At 40.7% G+C, this 19292-nt stretch overlaps 1 protein-coding gene across 5 annotated transcripts in view; it reads left to right on the forward strand.

Moving 5' to 3' along the window:
• Positions 1 to 3276: 3276 nt before the first annotated feature.
• WDR44 (WD repeat domain 44) overlaps positions 3277 to 19292 on the forward strand; it is a 103453-nt gene continuing 87437 nt past the window's right edge. For 2 of the 5 annotated variants that reach the window (XM_055267354.2, XM_063634854.1), the window contains exon 1: positions 3311 to 3787. In XM_055267354.2, coding sequence (XP_055123329.1) covers positions 3711 to 3787 — 77 coding nt within the window. In that variant the 5' untranslated portion in view covers positions 3311 to 3710. Of the gene's footprint in view, positions 3788 to 19292 lie in introns of all 5 variants that reach the window. The other 3 variants (XM_055267353.2, XM_055267357.1, XM_055267356.2) reach the window with 3 other exon arrangements.

A 19292-nucleotide genomic window follows, 5' to 3' on the forward strand; every position in this document is an offset into this window, starting at 1 on the left:
GAGGCAGATGGATCAAGAGGTCAGGAGATCGAGACCATCCTGGCTAACACGGTGAAACCCCGTCTCTACTAAAAATACAAAAAAATTAGCTGGGCGTGGTGGCTAGCATCTGTAGTCCCAGTTACTCGGGAGGCTGAGGCAGGAGAATGGCATGAACCCAGGAGGCTGAGCTTGCAATGAGCCGAGATCCAGCCACTGCACTCCAGCCTGGGTGACACAGCGAGATTCCATCTCAAAAAAAAAAAAAAAAAAGTGATGATGGGCAGTATTTACATGTGTTTTAACGTTTCCAGCAATTCATTCTAGCAATTGGCTTTCTCATGCAATTGATAAAAGCATTTAAACGGACAACTTTAAAAGCTCTAAAAATGTTACCAGTTTATCATTCCTATCCATTTTACCTTTTTCTAAGTATTATGTTTAAGACAGCTTAAAAGGTCCAAGGGAGCTGATAGGGTATATTGAAAAAAAAAAAAAAGCACCAAACTAGGACTCTGTATTTGTCTCCACTGCTAGATTATTAGCTTTTTGTAGGCAAACTTGTCTTTTTCTGTTTTGTTTTTGTTGTTGTTGTTTTTGAGACAAGAGTCTCCCTCTGTCGCCCAGGCTGGAATGCAGTGGCGGGACCTCAGCTCACTGCAACCTCCGCCTCCCAGGTTCAAGCAATTCTCCTACCTCAGCCTCCCGAGTAGCTGGGACAACAGGCAAGTGCCACCACGCCTAGCTGACTTTTGTATTTTTAGTAGAGACAGGATTTTGCCATGTTGGCCAGACTGGTCTCGAACTCCTGACCTCAAGTGATCCACGCACCTCGGCTCCCAAAGTGCTGGGATTATAGGTGTGAGCCACCACGCCGGATCTAGTTGTCTTTTTAATCTGTGAATTGTCCTCAGCATCTAAAAACGCTGCATGACACCAAATTGTATATGTTTACTGAACTGAGTGACTGGTTTCCACACACGGCATGTTTTTTGTTGTTGTTGTTGTTTGTTTGTTTTGTGTGTGTGTGTGTGTGTGTGTGTGTGTGAGACAGGGTGTGGCTCTGCTGCCCAGTCTGGAGTGCAGTGGTGCTATCTCAGCTCACTGTAGCCTCAACCTCCTGGGCTCAAGCGATTCTCCCACCTCAGCCTCCACAGTAGTTGAGACCATAGGCACATGCCACCACACCCAGTTAAATTTTGAATTTTTTGTAGAGACGGGGTTTCACGATGTTGCCCAGGCTGGTCTGAAACCCTTGAGCTCAATAAATCTGCCTGCCTCGGCCTCCCAAAGTGCAGGGATTACGGGCGTGAGCCACCGCGCCTGGAACTAACACCTCTATCAAATAGAGAAAACTAACTTTTTTTCTTTGTAAGCCATAAATTCACTATTAGATATCTAGGAAGAGAATACATTCAGGCAGTTACATCTTTCCATAAATATAACTTTCCCTACCTTATATCTGGTATCTTTCCATAATCCAAAAAGAAAACAAAAAAACCTATCTTAGTGAGCAAAACGTTTTTAAAAGTTAGTACTTTGAGTTACATTTTTATACCTCGGAAGTTAATTAACGTGTTTAAGACACATAAAACCAGCCGGGCGCGGTGGCTCACGCTTGTAATCCCAGCACTTTGGGAGGCCGAGGCGGGTGGATCACGAGGTCAGGAGATCGAGACCACGATGAAACCCCGTCTCTACTAAAAATAAAAAAAATTAGCCGGGCGTGGTGGCGGGCGCCTGTAGTCCCAGCTACTCGGAGAGGCTGAGGCAGGAGAATGGCGTGAACCCGGGAGGCGGAGCTTGCAGTGAGCCGAGATTGCGCCACTGCACTCCAGCCTGGGCGACAGAGCGAGACTCCGTCTCAAAAAAAAAAAAAAGCACATAAAACCTAATAATTTTTAGGTTTGACAAAAGTCATACCCTCACAAGGATCCACAAATCCTTTGTCTCCAATTCTGAAACTCGGAAAGCTCTGGAAACCAAGTTTCTGGGTTTTTTTTGTTTTTGTTTTTGTTTTTTTTTAGTAATTTATTTGACAGTCAAATAGATCTATCCTAAACTTACTTGCCAGAAGCGTCTGACTCAAACTGAATGAGGCTATTTACTTGTATTTATTTATCCCGTATGAACAATCATATATCTTGCTGCAAAAATATTAATGTATTTGATTATGCAGTGTTTTCCCTAAACTCCCTGGGGTATTATAGAATATACAGTATATGACATTTGGTTTTTACCCAAGTCCACCAGACCACAGCAGACCTTGCCCTGATTGCTTGACAAAGTCTAGAGCCCCTTTCCAGCTTCTCTGAGGCCATACCCCTGGCTCCAATCCAGCCTTTTCTTGACTACTAATTGAGGCTGCACGAACAGCTCAAAATGCCTATCATGATGTCAGTTGGAGAAATAAACATGCTGTGTGATCATACCGAAAGTCAATGTTATCACCTTGATGGTCAATGACCCGTGGTTTAAGAAGGAACATCTCGGTTTTTTAAAAAGTACCTTTCTATTTTTATCACCGGATGCTGGGCAGTTGAGGATCAGAATTAAGCCATTAGCTCGTAGGCTTGCAATGATATCTGCTCAATAAATATTTACCATTTAGCTGACGCACATCTTGGGCAGTATGTAAGAACTTCTCTCACATTGTGTTGGCAGCGACAGACATGTGCGGAGAAAAAGTAACCGGAGGCCTTATACTGGCTCAGCTCCAGCAATAAATCCATCATTACTCCATGGAACTGGCACACTCCCCGTGTATATCTCAAGGACCCCACCCTCTGGCCCGCAGGATCATATCTAGGGATCTCAATTAGAGATCTCGTAGTGAATAAGGGCGAGTTATTCTTGTAACGCCAGAGGTGGTGGACCTGCCGACGCCCTAGGGTGGGACATTCCGGGCTTGGATAGTAAGACGTCGTAAATATACGCCAAAATGTCCACACCAACGTTTCCAGAGAGTATTTCTTTACAAGTAAAAGACCGACTCAAAATCATCCCTCTCAAAACGCGTCTCTTTGGAACTGCAGAGTTAGGGAGTTAAGACGTTCTGCCTGACCCCACCTACGTCGGGCGCGCGCTCTCAGAGCCAGGGCACCACGCCGCTCCTGCGCAGGTCCTAGACTCCTCCCTTCGGGAGGCTCACCCCCTCCCTTCTTGGCTACTTCCGGCCCTCACCGAACGCCCTCAACGCGCTTGCGCCGTTTTGATAGGCTTCTCGGGCAGAAGTAATCGGAGCTCTGCCTCTCTGGAACCGCCCCCGCCACCTCGTCGCCCCGCCCGCGTGTTACCGCCCCTCCCGAAATCTCGCGAGGGTAGGTGCGCGTCGGTATTTTGCGGGCAACTAGCTCTTCCAGCTGCTGTAAATTGCTGCTGCGGGAGAAACTGGAGCCGCTGTAGCCGGCGCGCCCTTCCTCCCCTACTGCGAGGAGCCACCGCCTCTTTCGCGCTCCTTATACACCTATCACTGGGAGCGGTGGCAGCAACATTCCCTGGACCCACCGCCGCCTCTTCAGGCGGCCGCTTTGCCGGTCATTCCCGAAGCCCGGCAACTGAGGGCGGCCCCCTTTCCTTAACAGTCTCTTCGCTACAGATCGTCTGCTCCCTCAGCCTCGCCTGAGACCCACTTCCCCAGTCTCGCCCGGGTGGAGGTCGACGAGGAGGAGACAAGAGTCACCCTTCCTCCAGGCGGCGCCGGCCCCCTCACCCGCGGGTGTGTCCTATAAATGGCGTCGGAAAGCGACACCGAGGAATTCTATGATGCCCCTGAAGATGTGCACCTAGGGGGCGGCTACCCCGTGGGGTAAGTAACTGCAGCTATGGCAGGAAGCCGGGCATCCCAAGCCCACCGCATCTCCTGTGCCTTCCCCCTACACCTCTCCCAGGTCCCGCTGTGTCCGCCACCGGTGTTCCTCCCCGTCTCACTGGAGCACTTCAGAACCCAGACCTGAGGCTTCTTAGGGCGGGGTGACTCGGAGAAGGGGGAGTCAGCCACCTCGGGCAGCCTCCCGGCCGATTCCCTACTGAACGGTCCCAGGGTCTCTCTCGGAGCCCGTTTCTCTTCTGATCCAGCCTTCTGTGAGGGGGAACAGCTTACGTGCCTGAGTCGGAGATTTGTATCTGTGGGGTTCTGAGCTTACCTTTCAAACATCCGTTTTGGCCTCGGGTACCGTACATTAAAGGAGCAGTAACAGGAGAAATGTAACTTGTAGTTTTTCATCCTCCCGTTTACCGCTAACTTACCTATTCACTTCAGAGGTGGCTGTAACTCTCCCCTATTTGCCGTCCTCTTTTTCTTGCACACAGCGAAAAGGAGCGGGGGGAAGGTTGGGTATCTGCTTAAGAAAGTCCTCTAGCGAATGTACTCTAGATCAACAGTGTTTTATTAAAATAACACCTTATCGTGAGGTAAAGGAAATCGAATACACGGTCCCTATTAGGAAGAATGCGGTCTAAAAGGATGGCCAGACAGAAGAAATGTGCACAACTGACCGCAGAGGGACAAACAAGTGCTGAGTAATCTGGTGATTGGAAGGAGAGCCCCAGCTTTGTGTTCTTTATCTAATTCTGCAAGATGTTTTAGTGGTGATTAATATGGGTGATTCTGAATAGGAAGTACAGTAGTTGGAATGCTCGCTTGACTAGGACTTGTATTTACTTACCCATTTCTCCACTTTTCAAAGTTGGGGTAGTGCTTTAAAGCGATTTCGCCGAACTCCCCTACGAATGTACGTGGAAATAGAGGCAGTGAAATATATTTTCATGCTGTAAGAACTTGAGGATTGGTAAAATGTACATGTTAGTATAAAAGACTAATATGGTTCCAGAAGTTCACTGCCTTCAATTCTCATACTTACTCCGTGGGAGAAATACCCGCTGTGATGCAAGTATAGTTAGCCACGCATGCTAGAAGTCATTCTAAAAACTAATGTATGTTTATACACAATATGCACCAAAAAGTTACAGTAATAAAATCAGAAAGCAATGTACGTTGGTAGATTTCAGGTGTGTGTCTTTCCACCAACCTTCATGTCACTGTTGTGGGATTTTGGGGTGGCAGTGGCCAATCTTGAGATGGCACCTAATCTCCTTCAAGTTCAATATCTGAGACAAATTTAGAGCTAGGTGTAGAGCATAGGAAATACATTTGGGTTTTGAAATGTATTGGATTTCCGTGAAACTTAATTTTTGTGTGTGTGGTTTTCCCTTCAAAGTAATGAACTGACAATTCAGATTAAATGAGAGACCAAGTCCTTTGGTACTTTTGTGTGTGTGTATTGGGGTGGGGGAGGGAAATCATCAGTTTATGAGATGATCAGTTTAGAACTACTCTGTGGATATTGTTTCTTTCCATTGAATAAGTTTAATTTCAAAGGACGCAAGTTATATCAGGACCTGTGTAAACTGTCTAGTCCAGTACCTGGGCACAGAGAAAACATTCAAAATGTTCATGCTTTTCTCCTTCCTTTCTTGGCATTGGCAAATTTGTTAACTTTACACAGAGCTTACTTTGGGAGATATATAGAACTTGGAGCTATTTTACTTATCTAAACCGGATGAGTCATTTTGATAGAATTGATAGAGTCACTTCTTCCCTCATGAGATAATATAGCTTCTCAAGCACTTTGATCCTCTGATATTAGGTGAAAACTGAAAAAAGTTTTTTTGGAACTCAGCTTTCTAATTTTAACTTTAACCTGCCCAATTACTAAGTGTATTGAGTTCTATGGATAAAACTATAGGGTCAGTTTGTGGATTTCAGGGCTCCTTTCTGTATTAAAGGATTGGAAAGAGAATAGACTAATCTGGAGAATTGCATCTGAAAAGAACTGGCAGCACTGAGGGCAGAAAAAAGGTTAGCATCATTTACATTTTCCTCTATCCTTTGTGGAAGGTTGTACATTTGCATAAGACACCGTGAGGAGATCTGGGTGGGCAACTTATAACCTAGAAATGTAGTGAGAAATCTTGATTTGTGGAAACAGATTGCCTTACTAGATATTGGTCATCAGAAATATGTTCTGTTCCTTGATATGACCTGGAGTGGCAAACTATACAATTTCTAAGGTTAATAGACTGAATTTGGGCACTTCAGAAATGTTCCTTGCTGTTGTGTGTTTGGGAGTACACAGACTATGTCAACAAATTGTAGTAAATTGAATAGGCAGTGGAGACTTACCTCATGTTTTGTTAATTAGCACAATCCTAATACACAGGCTATTTCCTAAAATTAATTTATTTCTTGCATTTTCCTTCCAATGATGTCTTCAGCTTTGTTAATCTACTCTTTGAAAGCAAATTTAATAAGTTAAAAATCAGCCCAGTTTTTTTAGAGACTTTTAATTCCAATATAGCCTACTTTTCCACAGTGGCAGATGATCTTCACTTGCCCAGCGTTGCAATATATGCCATATTTATAATGCTTTTTAATTGATATTTTAGGTCAGATTTTCTTTATTCTTTTCTTTTTTCTTTTTCTTTCTTTTTTTTTTTTTCTAGACAGGGTCTCACTCTGTTGCCCAGGCTGAAGAGGTGGTGAGATCATGGCTCACTGCAGCATCAAACTCCTGAGCTCAAGTTATCTTCCCATTGGTGCATACCACCCTGCTCAGCTAAAGTTTTTTTTTAGAGATGCGGTCTTGCTATGTTGCCCAGGCTGGTCTCAAACTCCTGGCTTCAAGCAATCCTCCCACCTCAGTCTCCCAGGGCGCTGGGATTACTGTCAGGCAGGAGCCATCTCACCAGGCCCAGGTTTTCTCATTTTTATCTTTATTTTTACGTATGAGGAACCTTTTTTTTTTTTTTTTGAGATGGAGTCTCGCTCTGTTGCCCAGGCTGGAGTGCAGTGGTACAATCTCTGCTCACTGCAACCTCCACCTCCCAGGTTCAAGAGATTCTCCTGCCTCAGCCTCCTGAGTAGCTGGGATTACAGGTGTGCGCCACCACGCCCAGCTAATTTTTAGTAGAGACGGGGTTTCACCATGTTGGTCAGGCTGGTCTTGAACTCCTAACCTCATGGTCCGCCCGCCTCGGCCTCCCACAGTGCTGGGATTACAGGTGTGAGCCACCGCGCCTGGCCTAGGAACCTTAAACTCAGAGATGGTTAAGTGAATTTGTCCTAGGAGAGAGCTTTTAAGTGGCAGAGCTGGGATTTGAAACCAGCTCTTCAGACTCCTAGTCCAGTATTTTTTTTTTTTTCTGTGGAGGACGATGAGAGCAGTGACAGAGAGGTGGACAGAGATCCTCCCCTGGTAAATTCTGGAGTAAAATGCTTTAGGACCAAGTTGCTGAATTGAACTGATACATCTTCATTAAAACCAGCAGCCCAAACTTTTTTGTTCTCTTGGCAAGAAATTCCACTTTCTTTCAGCAACGTGTATTTTTGTTTAGTCAGATAAGAATTTTGCAAGATCATAGCCTGTTGCAGCTAGAAGGGACATCTAGTTAAACTCCTTCGTGTAAAATGTTGTGAAAACTGAAGCCTAGAGAGAGAAAGGAACTTGTAAAAGCTGCCACAGCAAATTAATGGTGGAGCTAGGTCTAGAACCCAGATCAGTTTGACTGTCTGGTGTTCTTTCTGCTACCGGGCTGTCTTTTGATAGAGCAGGAAAGAGAGGAGGAATTGTGTGGTATACTAGAAAAGAGCCCTGGACTGTGAGTCATTTTATTTCCTCATCTTTAAATTGAGGGGATTACACTCTTGAGAACCCTTCCAACTCTAAATGTCTTTATATTGAGGTTTAATAGTGTGCTTGTATTGATAAGCTTTTGTTCTTGGTAAATCTTTTGTGATTTTTTTTTAACCTTTTAGTTTAACTTAATGGTATTTGGTACATAGTTCAAGACCCATACATTTGAAATTAAGTATTTACTGGGTAAATTATATATGAGATGAATGCCCCTGCTAACTCATGTGGTTTATACTTACACATACTAAAGGCTGGCACTGAGAACATGTTGTAAAAATAAAAGTAACATTTTCAGCACTCTTTTTTTTTAGTGGCAGCCAAAATATTTTTGAGGCCTTGGAAGAAGGATAGAATCATAACATTTTTAGAGTAGGAAGGGACTGGAGATCATTTTAGCCCAGCCTTCCCTTTTAACTGAAAGTGAAATTTAGGGTCTGAGAGGGGAAGTGACACATTGCTAATAAGGGCAGACTTGGAACTAGAACCCAGGTCTCTTGATTCCTCACTTATACCATGCTACAATGTCTGCAGAAGAAGGGAAAGTATTGCTGGGTATTCCTGCCATAGGTTTCTGGCACTTACCCTATTAGCTGAGCTTTTAAGATGATTTACTTGACTGTTTCTTCATACCTTGCCTATCAGAGGTCTTGAACTGTTTTAGAATCCTAAGTTTTGCTCACTAGTTTTTTCCAAGTGAAAGTGAAAAACAATGGCAAAATAGCTTGTCTAAGAACAGTGATTATTTGTATTATTTTATTCTTAGGTATTTAGTTAGTATTAACTGCAATCTACCATATTCAGATTGGAATAATGATAAAATCTTAAGTCATGGGAACTGAGACCAAACTGTCCTGAATAATTGTTAGGTCTGAAAAACAAAAAGGTGTGTAGCTGCCTTTGTTGAAAACTCAGCTTCTCACTTTACTTAGTTGTCAGAAACATTTGTCTCTGAATTGAAAATTGATACAAGTTTTAATTTTAAAAATACCTGTACAATATTTATTACTTTAGGGAAGTTTCCTTAAAAATGGCTGTTGATGAGTTGACATTTGATCACAAATTTGATTACTGAAGGCTTTGAGGAGTGATAGAAGTATATTTACAGATGCTGTTTTATCGCACTCATGTAACATCATATTGAAGTGAGAAAAAAAAAAAACCCTCTACGTATTAGTTAGTAAATTCAAGTTCTAAATTTAGTGACATCCGGCCAGGCACCGTGACTCACGCCAGTAATCTCAGCAGTTTGGGAGGCTGAGGCGGGTGGATCACCTGAGGTCAGGAGTTCGAGACCAGCCTGGCCAATGTGGTCAAACCCCATCTCTACTAAAAATACAAAAATTAGCTGAGCATGGTAGCACACACCCAGCTACTCCGGAGGCTAAGGCAGGAGACTCACTTGAACCCAGGAGGTGGAGGTTGCAGTGAGCCGTGGTTGCACCACTGCGCTCCAGCCTGGGCAACAGAGCAAGACTCCATGTCAAAAATAAACAAACAAACAAGTTATATTTATTGACATCTAACTGTCAATTGGTAACTCATGGGGGTAGGATAGTCCATAGTGGCATGGCAATTTGGGGGCTCAAATTGAATCTGTATAAACTCCTGTAAATTGGAAACTTTATTCTCTTCTTGTGATAATCTACTTCGTAAGATAGGACAGATAAAATTTGTGTTTTTTTTTTTTTTTTTGAGACAGGGTCTCACTGTGTCACCCAGACTAGAGTGCAATGGTACAATCTCAGCTCACTGCAGCCTCGACTTCCCCAGGCTCAGGTGATCCTCCCACCTCAGCCTCCCAAGTAGCTGGGACCACAGATGTGCACCACCACGCCCAGCTAATTTATATATATATATATATACACACACACGTATGTATATACACGTATATATAATGTATATATATATGTGTGTATATATATATATATATTTTTTTTTTTTTTTTTGTAGAGATGGGGTTTCACCATGTTGCCCAGGCTAGTCCCAAACTCCTAGGCTCAACTGATCCACCCAACCTCGACCTCCCAAAGTGCTGAGATTACAGGTATGCACCACTGCACCTGGCCCTTGATTTTAAAAAATATTAAAAACCTAAATAGTTTTAGGATGTGAAGTATAGTGGTGGTCTTAAACAGAAAATAATTTCTAATTATTGGTATTTTAGACTTACTGTCTAACCTTTACATTACCCAACACTCCGTATGTTTCTCTTCAGTTCATTGTTAAGACTGACAGAATCAGATGAATTTGCCAGGCAAGCACCTTTAAGAGGCTGCTTGTTTCCTCCTCATACTCTGCAATTTTGGTAGTTACTTCCTGGAGTAGTAGTGGAGGTGGAGGAAGGGAGTATAAAGAGATCATGCAGGTTGTGGTGATGGAGGTGGAGGAGGTAAAGGTAGCCCCAGCAGTAGGTATAGAGACCAAGTTACAGTGCTGCTTCCTGGGGCATGGATAACTGAGATAAGACACATCCCATCATTTTGATACACATGTTCACAGCATGAATTAAATAACCCCTTCTCTAAGAGATTAATAACCTATAAGAAATACCTCAAATCAAAGTTAAAGTAACAAAAATTGTAGTTACTTTATGATGTCCTACTGATATTTAGCTTGAATTGATAAATAACCTATGTTTCTCATTTCTATCCATAGTTAGGCTAATGCCTACAAACTTTGACAAGGTCTGTTCCCCTCTCACTGTTGGATATTATTCAGCTAACCAGCTAAACCTTTAATAGGGTGCTTTCCTTACTCTTCAGAGTGAAACTCTTTCTATTCCCTTATTTCAAACTCAGCAGTCTTTGTGTTAGTCTGTCATCTCATGATTCAAAACCGAGGAAAAAGCACCTACGACATAATGTGGGCCTCATACCTGATGACAACCCCGATGTTTTTCCTCAGTCAGTATACAAATTTATCTTGGTTACTATAGCAACCAGTCTATCAGTTATTCTTCTAGCTCTTTTGCCTTCTCTCAGATACTAGGATTACCATATAATCAGGTTCTGCCAGAGCGCTTCAGGTCTTAGAGTTCTATTACCAGCTGCAACTGTCTGGCAGTTCACAGTTTGGCATTCCATCAGAGTCAGTTGTTTTTTAAGTCCACAAAACCTTTTTGTCTCCAAACCTTTTTAAACATTTTAGACATATAATTTAACAAAAACATGTTTAGGCAGCAATTTCCTCATACTAATTTTCTCAATCCAGTGTTAGTCATTGCCCTGAAGATTGAATGCATTGCATCGCTGCATCCAATAGCCATCCCTTTATAATAACAAGTAGAATCAATTTCCAGATCGAGGGTGACCATTTAGGAAATATATTTGCAAATGTGATTTTAGACTCAGTATCATCACAAACTAGCTAAAATGACTTAAAAGCATCTTGATCATCAGCAGCTACCAAATAATCCAGCTTTTAACAAAAATGATTTCTATAGGTTGTAGAAAGAATGTTTGGCCTTTAGATTAATTCATTTTAATTTGAGAAAACTGTTTAGAAAACTAATAGGAAGTGTTATCTTTCTTTTGTAGCCCTTGAATAAACAGGAAGAGAACAGTAAAGACTGAATAGTTGTATGGGTCTTTTTTTATATACTTATTTGACATACTTTTTTAACTCTTAAAAAGCTCAGAATTCATGTAACTAACATAGTTTTAAATTTTAAATATGTTTACCTGTTTTGCTCAAAATAAGGATTGGCCAGGTACAGAAGCTCACACCTGTAATCCCAGTGCCATGAGAGGCTGAGGTGGAGGGATCACTTGAAGCCAGGAGTTTGAGATCAGCCTGGGCAATGTAGCAAGACCTCATCTCTACAAAAAGTTTTTAAAAATTAGCTGGGTATAATGGTGCATGCCTATAGTTCTAGCTATTTGGGAGATTGGGGCAGGAGGATTGCTTGAGCCCAGGAGGTCGAGGGTACAGTGAGCTATGATCACGCCACTGTACTCTGGCCTGGGCGACGGAGCCAGACTCTGTCTCTTAAAAAAAAAAAAAAAACAAAAAACAAAACAAAACAAAAACTATAGTTAAATTATGATAATGCTTCAAGGAAATCTTTAATTGTACAAATAGACTTAAGACCGGTTTCACTTTCTCCACAGAGTCCTGATCTTTAAAATTTTTCAAAGGAGGAGTCAGTTTTTTAAAAAATCTGAGGATGAAATATAAGATTTTTTGAAACTTCTGAGGGAAAACTTGAATGGTATTTTTTTATTATACTTTAAGTTCTGGGGTACATGTGCAGAACGTGCAGTTTTGTTACATAGGTATACTCTGAATGGTATTTTCTAATAGGTATCCTATACAGAACAAGCCATACCTGTAACAAGCCATCTATATTTGTATAAAACCTACTTGGCCACTACTAATTGTAACAGACTATTCCAGTACAAAACTCATTGAACCATGGGCATTCTTATGAACCACAGATCAAACTTTCTAGAGAATCTATAAATAGTGTGTAGTGCTGTATGCAAACTCACTGTCTCAGGAGCAAGCATCCTGATTACTAAGCAAGCTCAAGAGAAGAGGTGGGAGTATTCTTTCTGACATTGTTCTTGAACTGGTAAGAATAGCTGTGGATGAACTTAATATCCATAGTCCTCTTTTAATTCTGTGCCTGAAAGTATTTATTGAAATTGGAAGACTAAGGGAATCATCTTTCTGGTTATTAGCAGTACTGTTAACAATTGAATTTTTTTTTTAAATCTGTCTTTTAAAATATATTACCTATCCATGCCAAACTAAAATGGCAGGTGGATTGAACATTTCACTCAGCCCCAACTCTACCCCTTTCACTGCCAGCTTTTTCTTTCCTAGCTTACTCAATGTCATTAGTACAGAGATTTCCTAGTATAACTACTTCTTGTCCCTTAAAACTGAGAAGGGTCAGTGATGGAAGAAATATAAAGAGTGGGAACTTTTGGAAGGAGTAAGGGAAAAATTGGTTACCTTGGATATGGTGGACAAGTTGGTAAAGACTGTTTAGTGTTACAGGTGGGGCTTAGTCACTGGATTAGTGAAAGATGGGTGAGCAGAATGAACAAGTAGCTTGATAAAACTAGTAGCTTTGTGAGTGAAAGCAAGTAGGTTTGTCTGTATTTTGCAATGGGTATTTTATCTTTATTAGCTTGGCTTAAGGGTTAAGGTTAATGATTGAGATCAGTCCTTTTTCCTTTAAGTGCACGTTACTGTGCCTATTATGTCCCAGATCATAGCCCTTAGCTGTTGACTTTTAACCTTTGCCTTATTTCCCAGCATAGTCCACAGTTACGTCTAGCAGTGCACACAAGGTTTAGTTGGGGAGGCGGGTGGTGAGTAAGCATGCTCTGTGGTATCTACTGCTCTTCACAATTGGTTCTGCTTTTGAACTTCCTGGTTCTCTCCAATCTCCAGTCACCCCTAACCACACACAGGTACCAGTTCCTATAAGAGGAGGTAGGTAAGGGAGCTAAGGCAAAGAGAGTGCTTTAGATGTATAGGATCTTCATAACTTGGGGACATCCTATACTCAGTGAATATTAGATGTTAACAGTGAAACCTTGGGAGATGTTGCCAGTTATCCTGCATTCCTATCAGTTCCTTGTTACCAACTTTTTTTTCAGGAATGAATGTGTTCACAGTAAGAAATACTATAGTGCTACATGTTACATGCAAAGAACGGTAACACCATAATGCTAACTAAGGGTGGTCATTTGTTTTCAAAGTTCTTTTAAAAAGTTAGTGTTTCAAGCAATGAAAAGCAGTATTTTTATGCCCTTCATTTTAAGCTTTGACATAATTGATTACGGTATGGTAGCCAGGTCAGAAAATGACCTTGCTTCTGAAAAAGCTGGAATCCCAGACACTGTTACTTCATTTCAAAGGGTTATGTTCTTTGTTCCTAAGGGAAACCCCCTCAGGATATGAGCCATTGCTGATTTGGGTTTCAGTGCCATGTCAAAAAGTCTTAATCCCAGATTTTTTTTTTCCTACAATTGTTTTATGGATTGTTGTCAGTTGCTTAGTTAGGCCACAGTACTGTATTGTGTTTTGTTTTTATTTTAGTATAACTGATTCATTTTTTTGGCCACAAGCCTCTAACTAGAAACACAATGTTTCTTTTTCTCTTTCCCTTCAAGTGTGTTTTGTAGCAGTCACAAAGAGTGACTGCTTTGTCACTCTTTGTGACTACCTACCTAATCAAACCTCTATTGGCTTTCAAACTAATGGGAAAAATGTATTCCTAATAGCTGGGTAATTACAAAAAAATTAAATGATTAGTAATTACTGTTTAAGATATAAATAAGATTGAATAATTTGTAATAATAAATAGTAAAGGGCTTAAACTTGACCTACATAGTGTGTTCTGTAGGTAAGCATTCTAGATAATTGAAGATTTTTGTAGAATATATATATCAAGTCATTGATATATATTTCTTTATTTTTTTATTTTTTACTTTTTTTTTTGAGACAGAGTCTTGCTCTGTCACCAGGCTGGAGTGCAGTGGCACAATATCGGCTCACTGCAACCTCCACCTCCCGGGTTCAAGTGATTCTCCTGCCTCAGCCTGTGGAGTAGCTGGCACGCCACCTTGCCCCACTAATTTTTGTATTTTTAGTAGAGATGGGGTTTCACCATGTTGACCAGGATGGTCTCGGTCTCTTGACCTCGTGATCCTCCCACCTCGGCCTCTCAAAGTGCTAGGATTACAGGCATGAGCCACTGTACCTGGTCTGATACATATTTCATTAGAAAAAGAATGTAGAAGTAGAAATTCAAGTACATAAAGCATAGAAATTAAATTTAGAAAATAAAGTACTTAATAGCAAATTTTACTGAAATATATTTGAGTTTTTGTTATCCATGATATTGCAGGAAAACATGAATAATTAAAAGCTATCAGTTACACGACAATCTCAGTTCAGTCATTAGTTTACCATCAAAGCTTTTATCAAAGATAATAATAGTAGGTTTTCTTTAATTTTAAAAAATAAATAGTTTGGTTTGAGTTTTGTTCCTCTGCTCATCTTTGGTGATGAGCAGTGAACTCAAAAGAAGAAAAACAAGAAATCTTGAAGTCTGAGTAGTTCACTAATAGAATTTATCAATTTAAATTTTTAAAAAGGGGGGCTCACGACAGGTGCTTTAGAATGCTACTTTTTATTTAGAAGTTACTGGCATTTACTTTTAAAAATTAGTACCCCACCAGGTGTGGTGGCTCATGCCTGTAATCCCAGCTACCCAGGAGGCTGAGGCAGGAAGACCCTTTGAGGCCAGGTACTTGAGACCACGCTGGCCAACATAGTGAAACCCTGTCTCTAACATTTTTTTTTTAAACTTAGCCAGGCATGGTGGTACTTGCCTGTAGTCCCAGCTAGGTGGACGTAGAAGGGGATTACTTGAGCCCAAGAATTCAAGGCTATAGTGAGCCATAATCACGCCACTGCATTCCAGCCTGGGCAACAGAGTGAGACCCCGACTCTTAAAACACACACGGCCGGGCGTGGTGGCTCATGCCTATAATCCCAGCACTTTGGGAGGCCGAGGCGGGCAGATCATGAGGTCAGGAGATCAAGACCATCCTGGCCAACATGGTGAAACCCCATCTCTACTAAAGATACAGAAAATTAGCTGGGCATGGTGGTACACGCCTGTAGTCACAAACTAGCTAAAATGACTTAAAAGCATCTTGATCATCAGCAGCTAACAAATAACCCAGCTTTTAACAAAAATGATTTCTATAGGTTGTAGAAAGAATGGCCTTTAGATTAATTCATTTTAATTTGAGAAAACTGTTTAGAAAACTAATAGGAAGTGTTATCTTTCTTTTGTAGCCCTTGAATAAACAGGAAGAGAACAGTAAAGACTGGATAGTTGTATGGGTCTTTATTTTTAAAAAGCCACGTGTCTTTCATTTTTTTATATTTATTTGACAAACTTTTAACTATTAAAAACTTCAGAATTCATATAACTAAAATAGTTTTAAATTTTAAATATGTTTACTGTTTTGCTCAAAATAAGGATTGGCCAGGTACAGAAGCTCACGCCTGTAATCCCAGTGCCATGAGAGGCTGAGGTGGAAGGATCACTTGAAGCCAGGAGTTTGAGACCAGCCTGGGCAATGTAGCAAGACCTCATCTCTACAAAAAGTTTTTAAAAATTAGCTGGGCATGATGGCGCATGCCTGTAGTCCTAGCTATTTGGGAGGCTGAGGCAGGGGAATCGCTTGAACCCAGGAGGTGGAGATTGCAGTGAGCCGAGATCGCACCACTGCACTCCAGCCTGGCGACAGAGCGAGACTCCGTCTAAAACAAACAAAAAAGAAAAAACCACCACCACACACAGATTAGTACTCCATTTAATGTTTTAGGTAACTTACAAAATCATATTAATATGGCCAGGCACGGTGTATCACACCTGTAATCCCAGCACTTTGGGAGGCCCAGGCAGGTGTATCACTTGAGGTCAGGAGTTCCAGATCAGCCTGGCCAACATGGTGAAACTCCGTCTCTACTAAAAATACAAAAAGTTAGCCGGGCATGGCAGCACACAGGAGCTCCTCCAGCTACTCGGTAGACTGATGCAGGAGAATCCCTTGAACCCGGGAAACAGAGGTTGCAGTGAGCCAAGATCACACCACCGCACTCCAGCCTGGGCGACAGAGTGAGACTCCATCTCAAAACCAAAAAAATATCTTAGCACTTTAGCTTGATAAAGCTTCTATAATACGGCCTGTAGCCCAACGTCTTGTTTACTTTTTCAAAAGTAACAGTGATCTAGCATGATTGCATTAGATGTTGATTTCTCTAGCCAGGCATAAATTTAGTCATCTGTTTCTGTCTCGATTTTACTGGAAATTACTTTAAGTCATTAATAGATTTGACTTTTATTCTAACCTACTTTAACAAATTGGGACATTGTGATATAGCTGCCTTACCTTGGTGTTATTGTTTTACTCTAGCTATTTATTGAATGGTTGTGAATGTGCAGAATAGAATGTTTTTAGTTTGGAATTCTTGAGTAGGCCCAGGAAAATGGTTTTCTGTTTATGTCAGTAAATACATTATCAAGCTGTTCTTTTAGGAATATGGCATAAAGCTGCACTACATATATCATTTTTGAAAAATCAGGTTGTTATTTTAGATAAGATATAATTGTGAGAAGGTCCACTTGAAGTTTTGTAATTACCCTGTATGTGACCAGATGCACAACAAAGTTTTCTTTGATTTCATTAAAGATCATTTACAAATATTGCCACAAAACCTTCCAAAAAACATAGGGCCATTGTGCCAAATTTTCTCACTATTTCTATTAATATCATTGATAAAATAATTATTTTAGATATAATCTGCTACGCTTTCATAGTATTTAAAATTTAAATGTCCTTTCAAAAGGTAATAAAAGTAATAATTCACATCTTGAAGATTCAGTTAATTTCCTATTAGATAATTGTCATAACTATTCTCAGCTTTTTGTGAATGTTGTTAATAAACCAGTATTGCTTTGTATCCAAGGAAATTCGAGTGATTTCTATTTTCTGCTGCCTAGTTACATGACATTTTGGGATGTACTAGGAAAATCAGACTAATTTATGATTGCCTAGCACTTATTTTTTTCCTGCTGTTTTTAGACTTCTCAGTTTTAGTTGGTATTATCACTTTTGGTAGTAGTCAACTTAAAATATTAGTAGTCAGCTTAAAATAGGACTGTGAGAATGAGAGTGGTACTGTTACAAATGATTTAGGTTTGAAAGGCCAGCAGATGATTTTTCTCTTAGATGCTATTTCTTCAATTTGAGTAGTACTGTCTTAGGTTGAAGGTGCTTATATACATTTCAACTCCAGTGTACAGTATTACATACCACATTTTAAAAGCTGTGCACTTAGAGCAAGATTTAAGAACAAAGCAGAACAGTCTCTTGTTCTCTAAACTTGAAGTGTTTTTAATTTTTGGTTCAACCTAGGGTTAGTTTTGTTTGTTTTTATTTTTGTTTTTTGCTTCATTTTTTGTTGTCATCATTTTTCTGCCTGGCTTCAGTGGGCCCAAGAAAGAGTTCTTGTTAAGTGTTTTCTGAGCACCAGACGCATGATTCCCTGTTTAGACTTAGCACTTCAGTGTTGGTCTTAGTTTGCTATCAAATCTTACTGTTTCAACTTGCTGGGCTTTAGAAATCAAAACTCTTTAATTAGTTGCTTACTTTAATGACTGGCTAAGTCCTTATCTATGCTCATACCCTGTTCACCTCAAGGACCTTAGAATCCTAGCACCTTCTTTGTACAGGCAAGCTATTTGCTTTGCATGATTCAGTTCCTTGGTGCACTGCTTAAGCTTATCTTACTTTTATATTTTCCTTGTAACAAAGGATAGAGGGGGATAAAAACAAAATCAAGCTGTAGGGTAATTTCCTGGTGAACCTTTTGTAGTCACTTTCATGTAAGAAAAATGTTTCCCAAGCAACCAGCTTTATTCTAGCTGACTCACTTTGTACTCCCTCCTTCCATGTCATTGCTCCTTTTTACCTCTTTAGGATTCTGTTAGGAATTTTGCAACCTGACAAAAGGCTTCTGCAGAGCCAACCACCATTTTTTTTCCTCAGGGCCTGAAAAAAAAGTGAGTCTTCTTACTGACAGGAAAATAAAAAGAGACCTTGTTAGTCAATTTTTTTCTGTATGTTCAATTGTTCTGGTATATTCTTTTCATTGAGTATAATGAAAAGTCTGAAAATAATGTTAAGTGTGAGATTGCTCTCATATTTCCTTTTTGTACTTTAGGAGGTGGTTCTTTGAGTTCCTAGTTGTTTAGTTGAATATGAAGCAGGTGGCAAATGTAGGTTTAGTCTACACACTGATTCCTTCCTATTCGCAGAAGGGTTCATGTGTTTGTTTTTAGATAATCTTCAGGTAAGGAATAGAGAAACACCAAGCCCAAGAGGCAGAAGGATCTGTCTATAGCTAATGAGTGAGAAACTAACTGTGGGATGGTTTATGGTCTCTGGCTCTTTGAAACCACAGAAATTTAAAGTTATTTTTAAAAAGCCAACTTGGCTGGGCACAATGGCTCATGCCTGTAATCCCGAGGCAGGCAGGGAAGCCAAGGCAGACAGATTTCTTGAGCCCAGGAGTTCAAGAACAGCCTGGACAATGTGGCGAAACCCCATCTCTTCAAAAAAATTAAAAAATTTTTTAAAAATTAGCCATATGTGGTGGCGCTCGCCTGTTGTCCCAGCTACTCTGGAGGCTAAGGTGGGAGGATCACTGAGAGGCGAAGGTTGCAATGACCTGAGATCATGCCACACTGCACTACAGTCTGGGAAACAGAGACCTTGTCTCAAAAAAAAAAAAAATAACTACACCTAAGCACTTACACCATTATTTTAAGTCCTGATTACTTTAAGGCCATACCACATGAGTGCTGAAGATCTGAATTTAAACTTGGAAAAGGTGTTCCTATAATTGCCTGGAGAAAAACCAGTAATTGCCCAGAGAAAAACCACTTGCAGAAGCTATGAAAAACCAAGTTAGATTCCTACTAGTCAGCCATGTCAGTAGCTGATTTCAAAATATGACTTTTGCAGTAAGCCAGGCAAGACAGTACAAGTAGCTTCTATTTCGGGAATCTAATCTATATGG

The sequence above is a fragment of the Symphalangus syndactylus genome, chromosome X, assembly GCF_028878055.3.
Source record: "Symphalangus syndactylus isolate Jambi chromosome X, NHGRI_mSymSyn1-v2.1_pri, whole genome shotgun sequence".
Lineage (NCBI taxonomy): Eukaryota > Metazoa > Chordata > Mammalia > Primates > Hylobatidae > Symphalangus > Symphalangus syndactylus.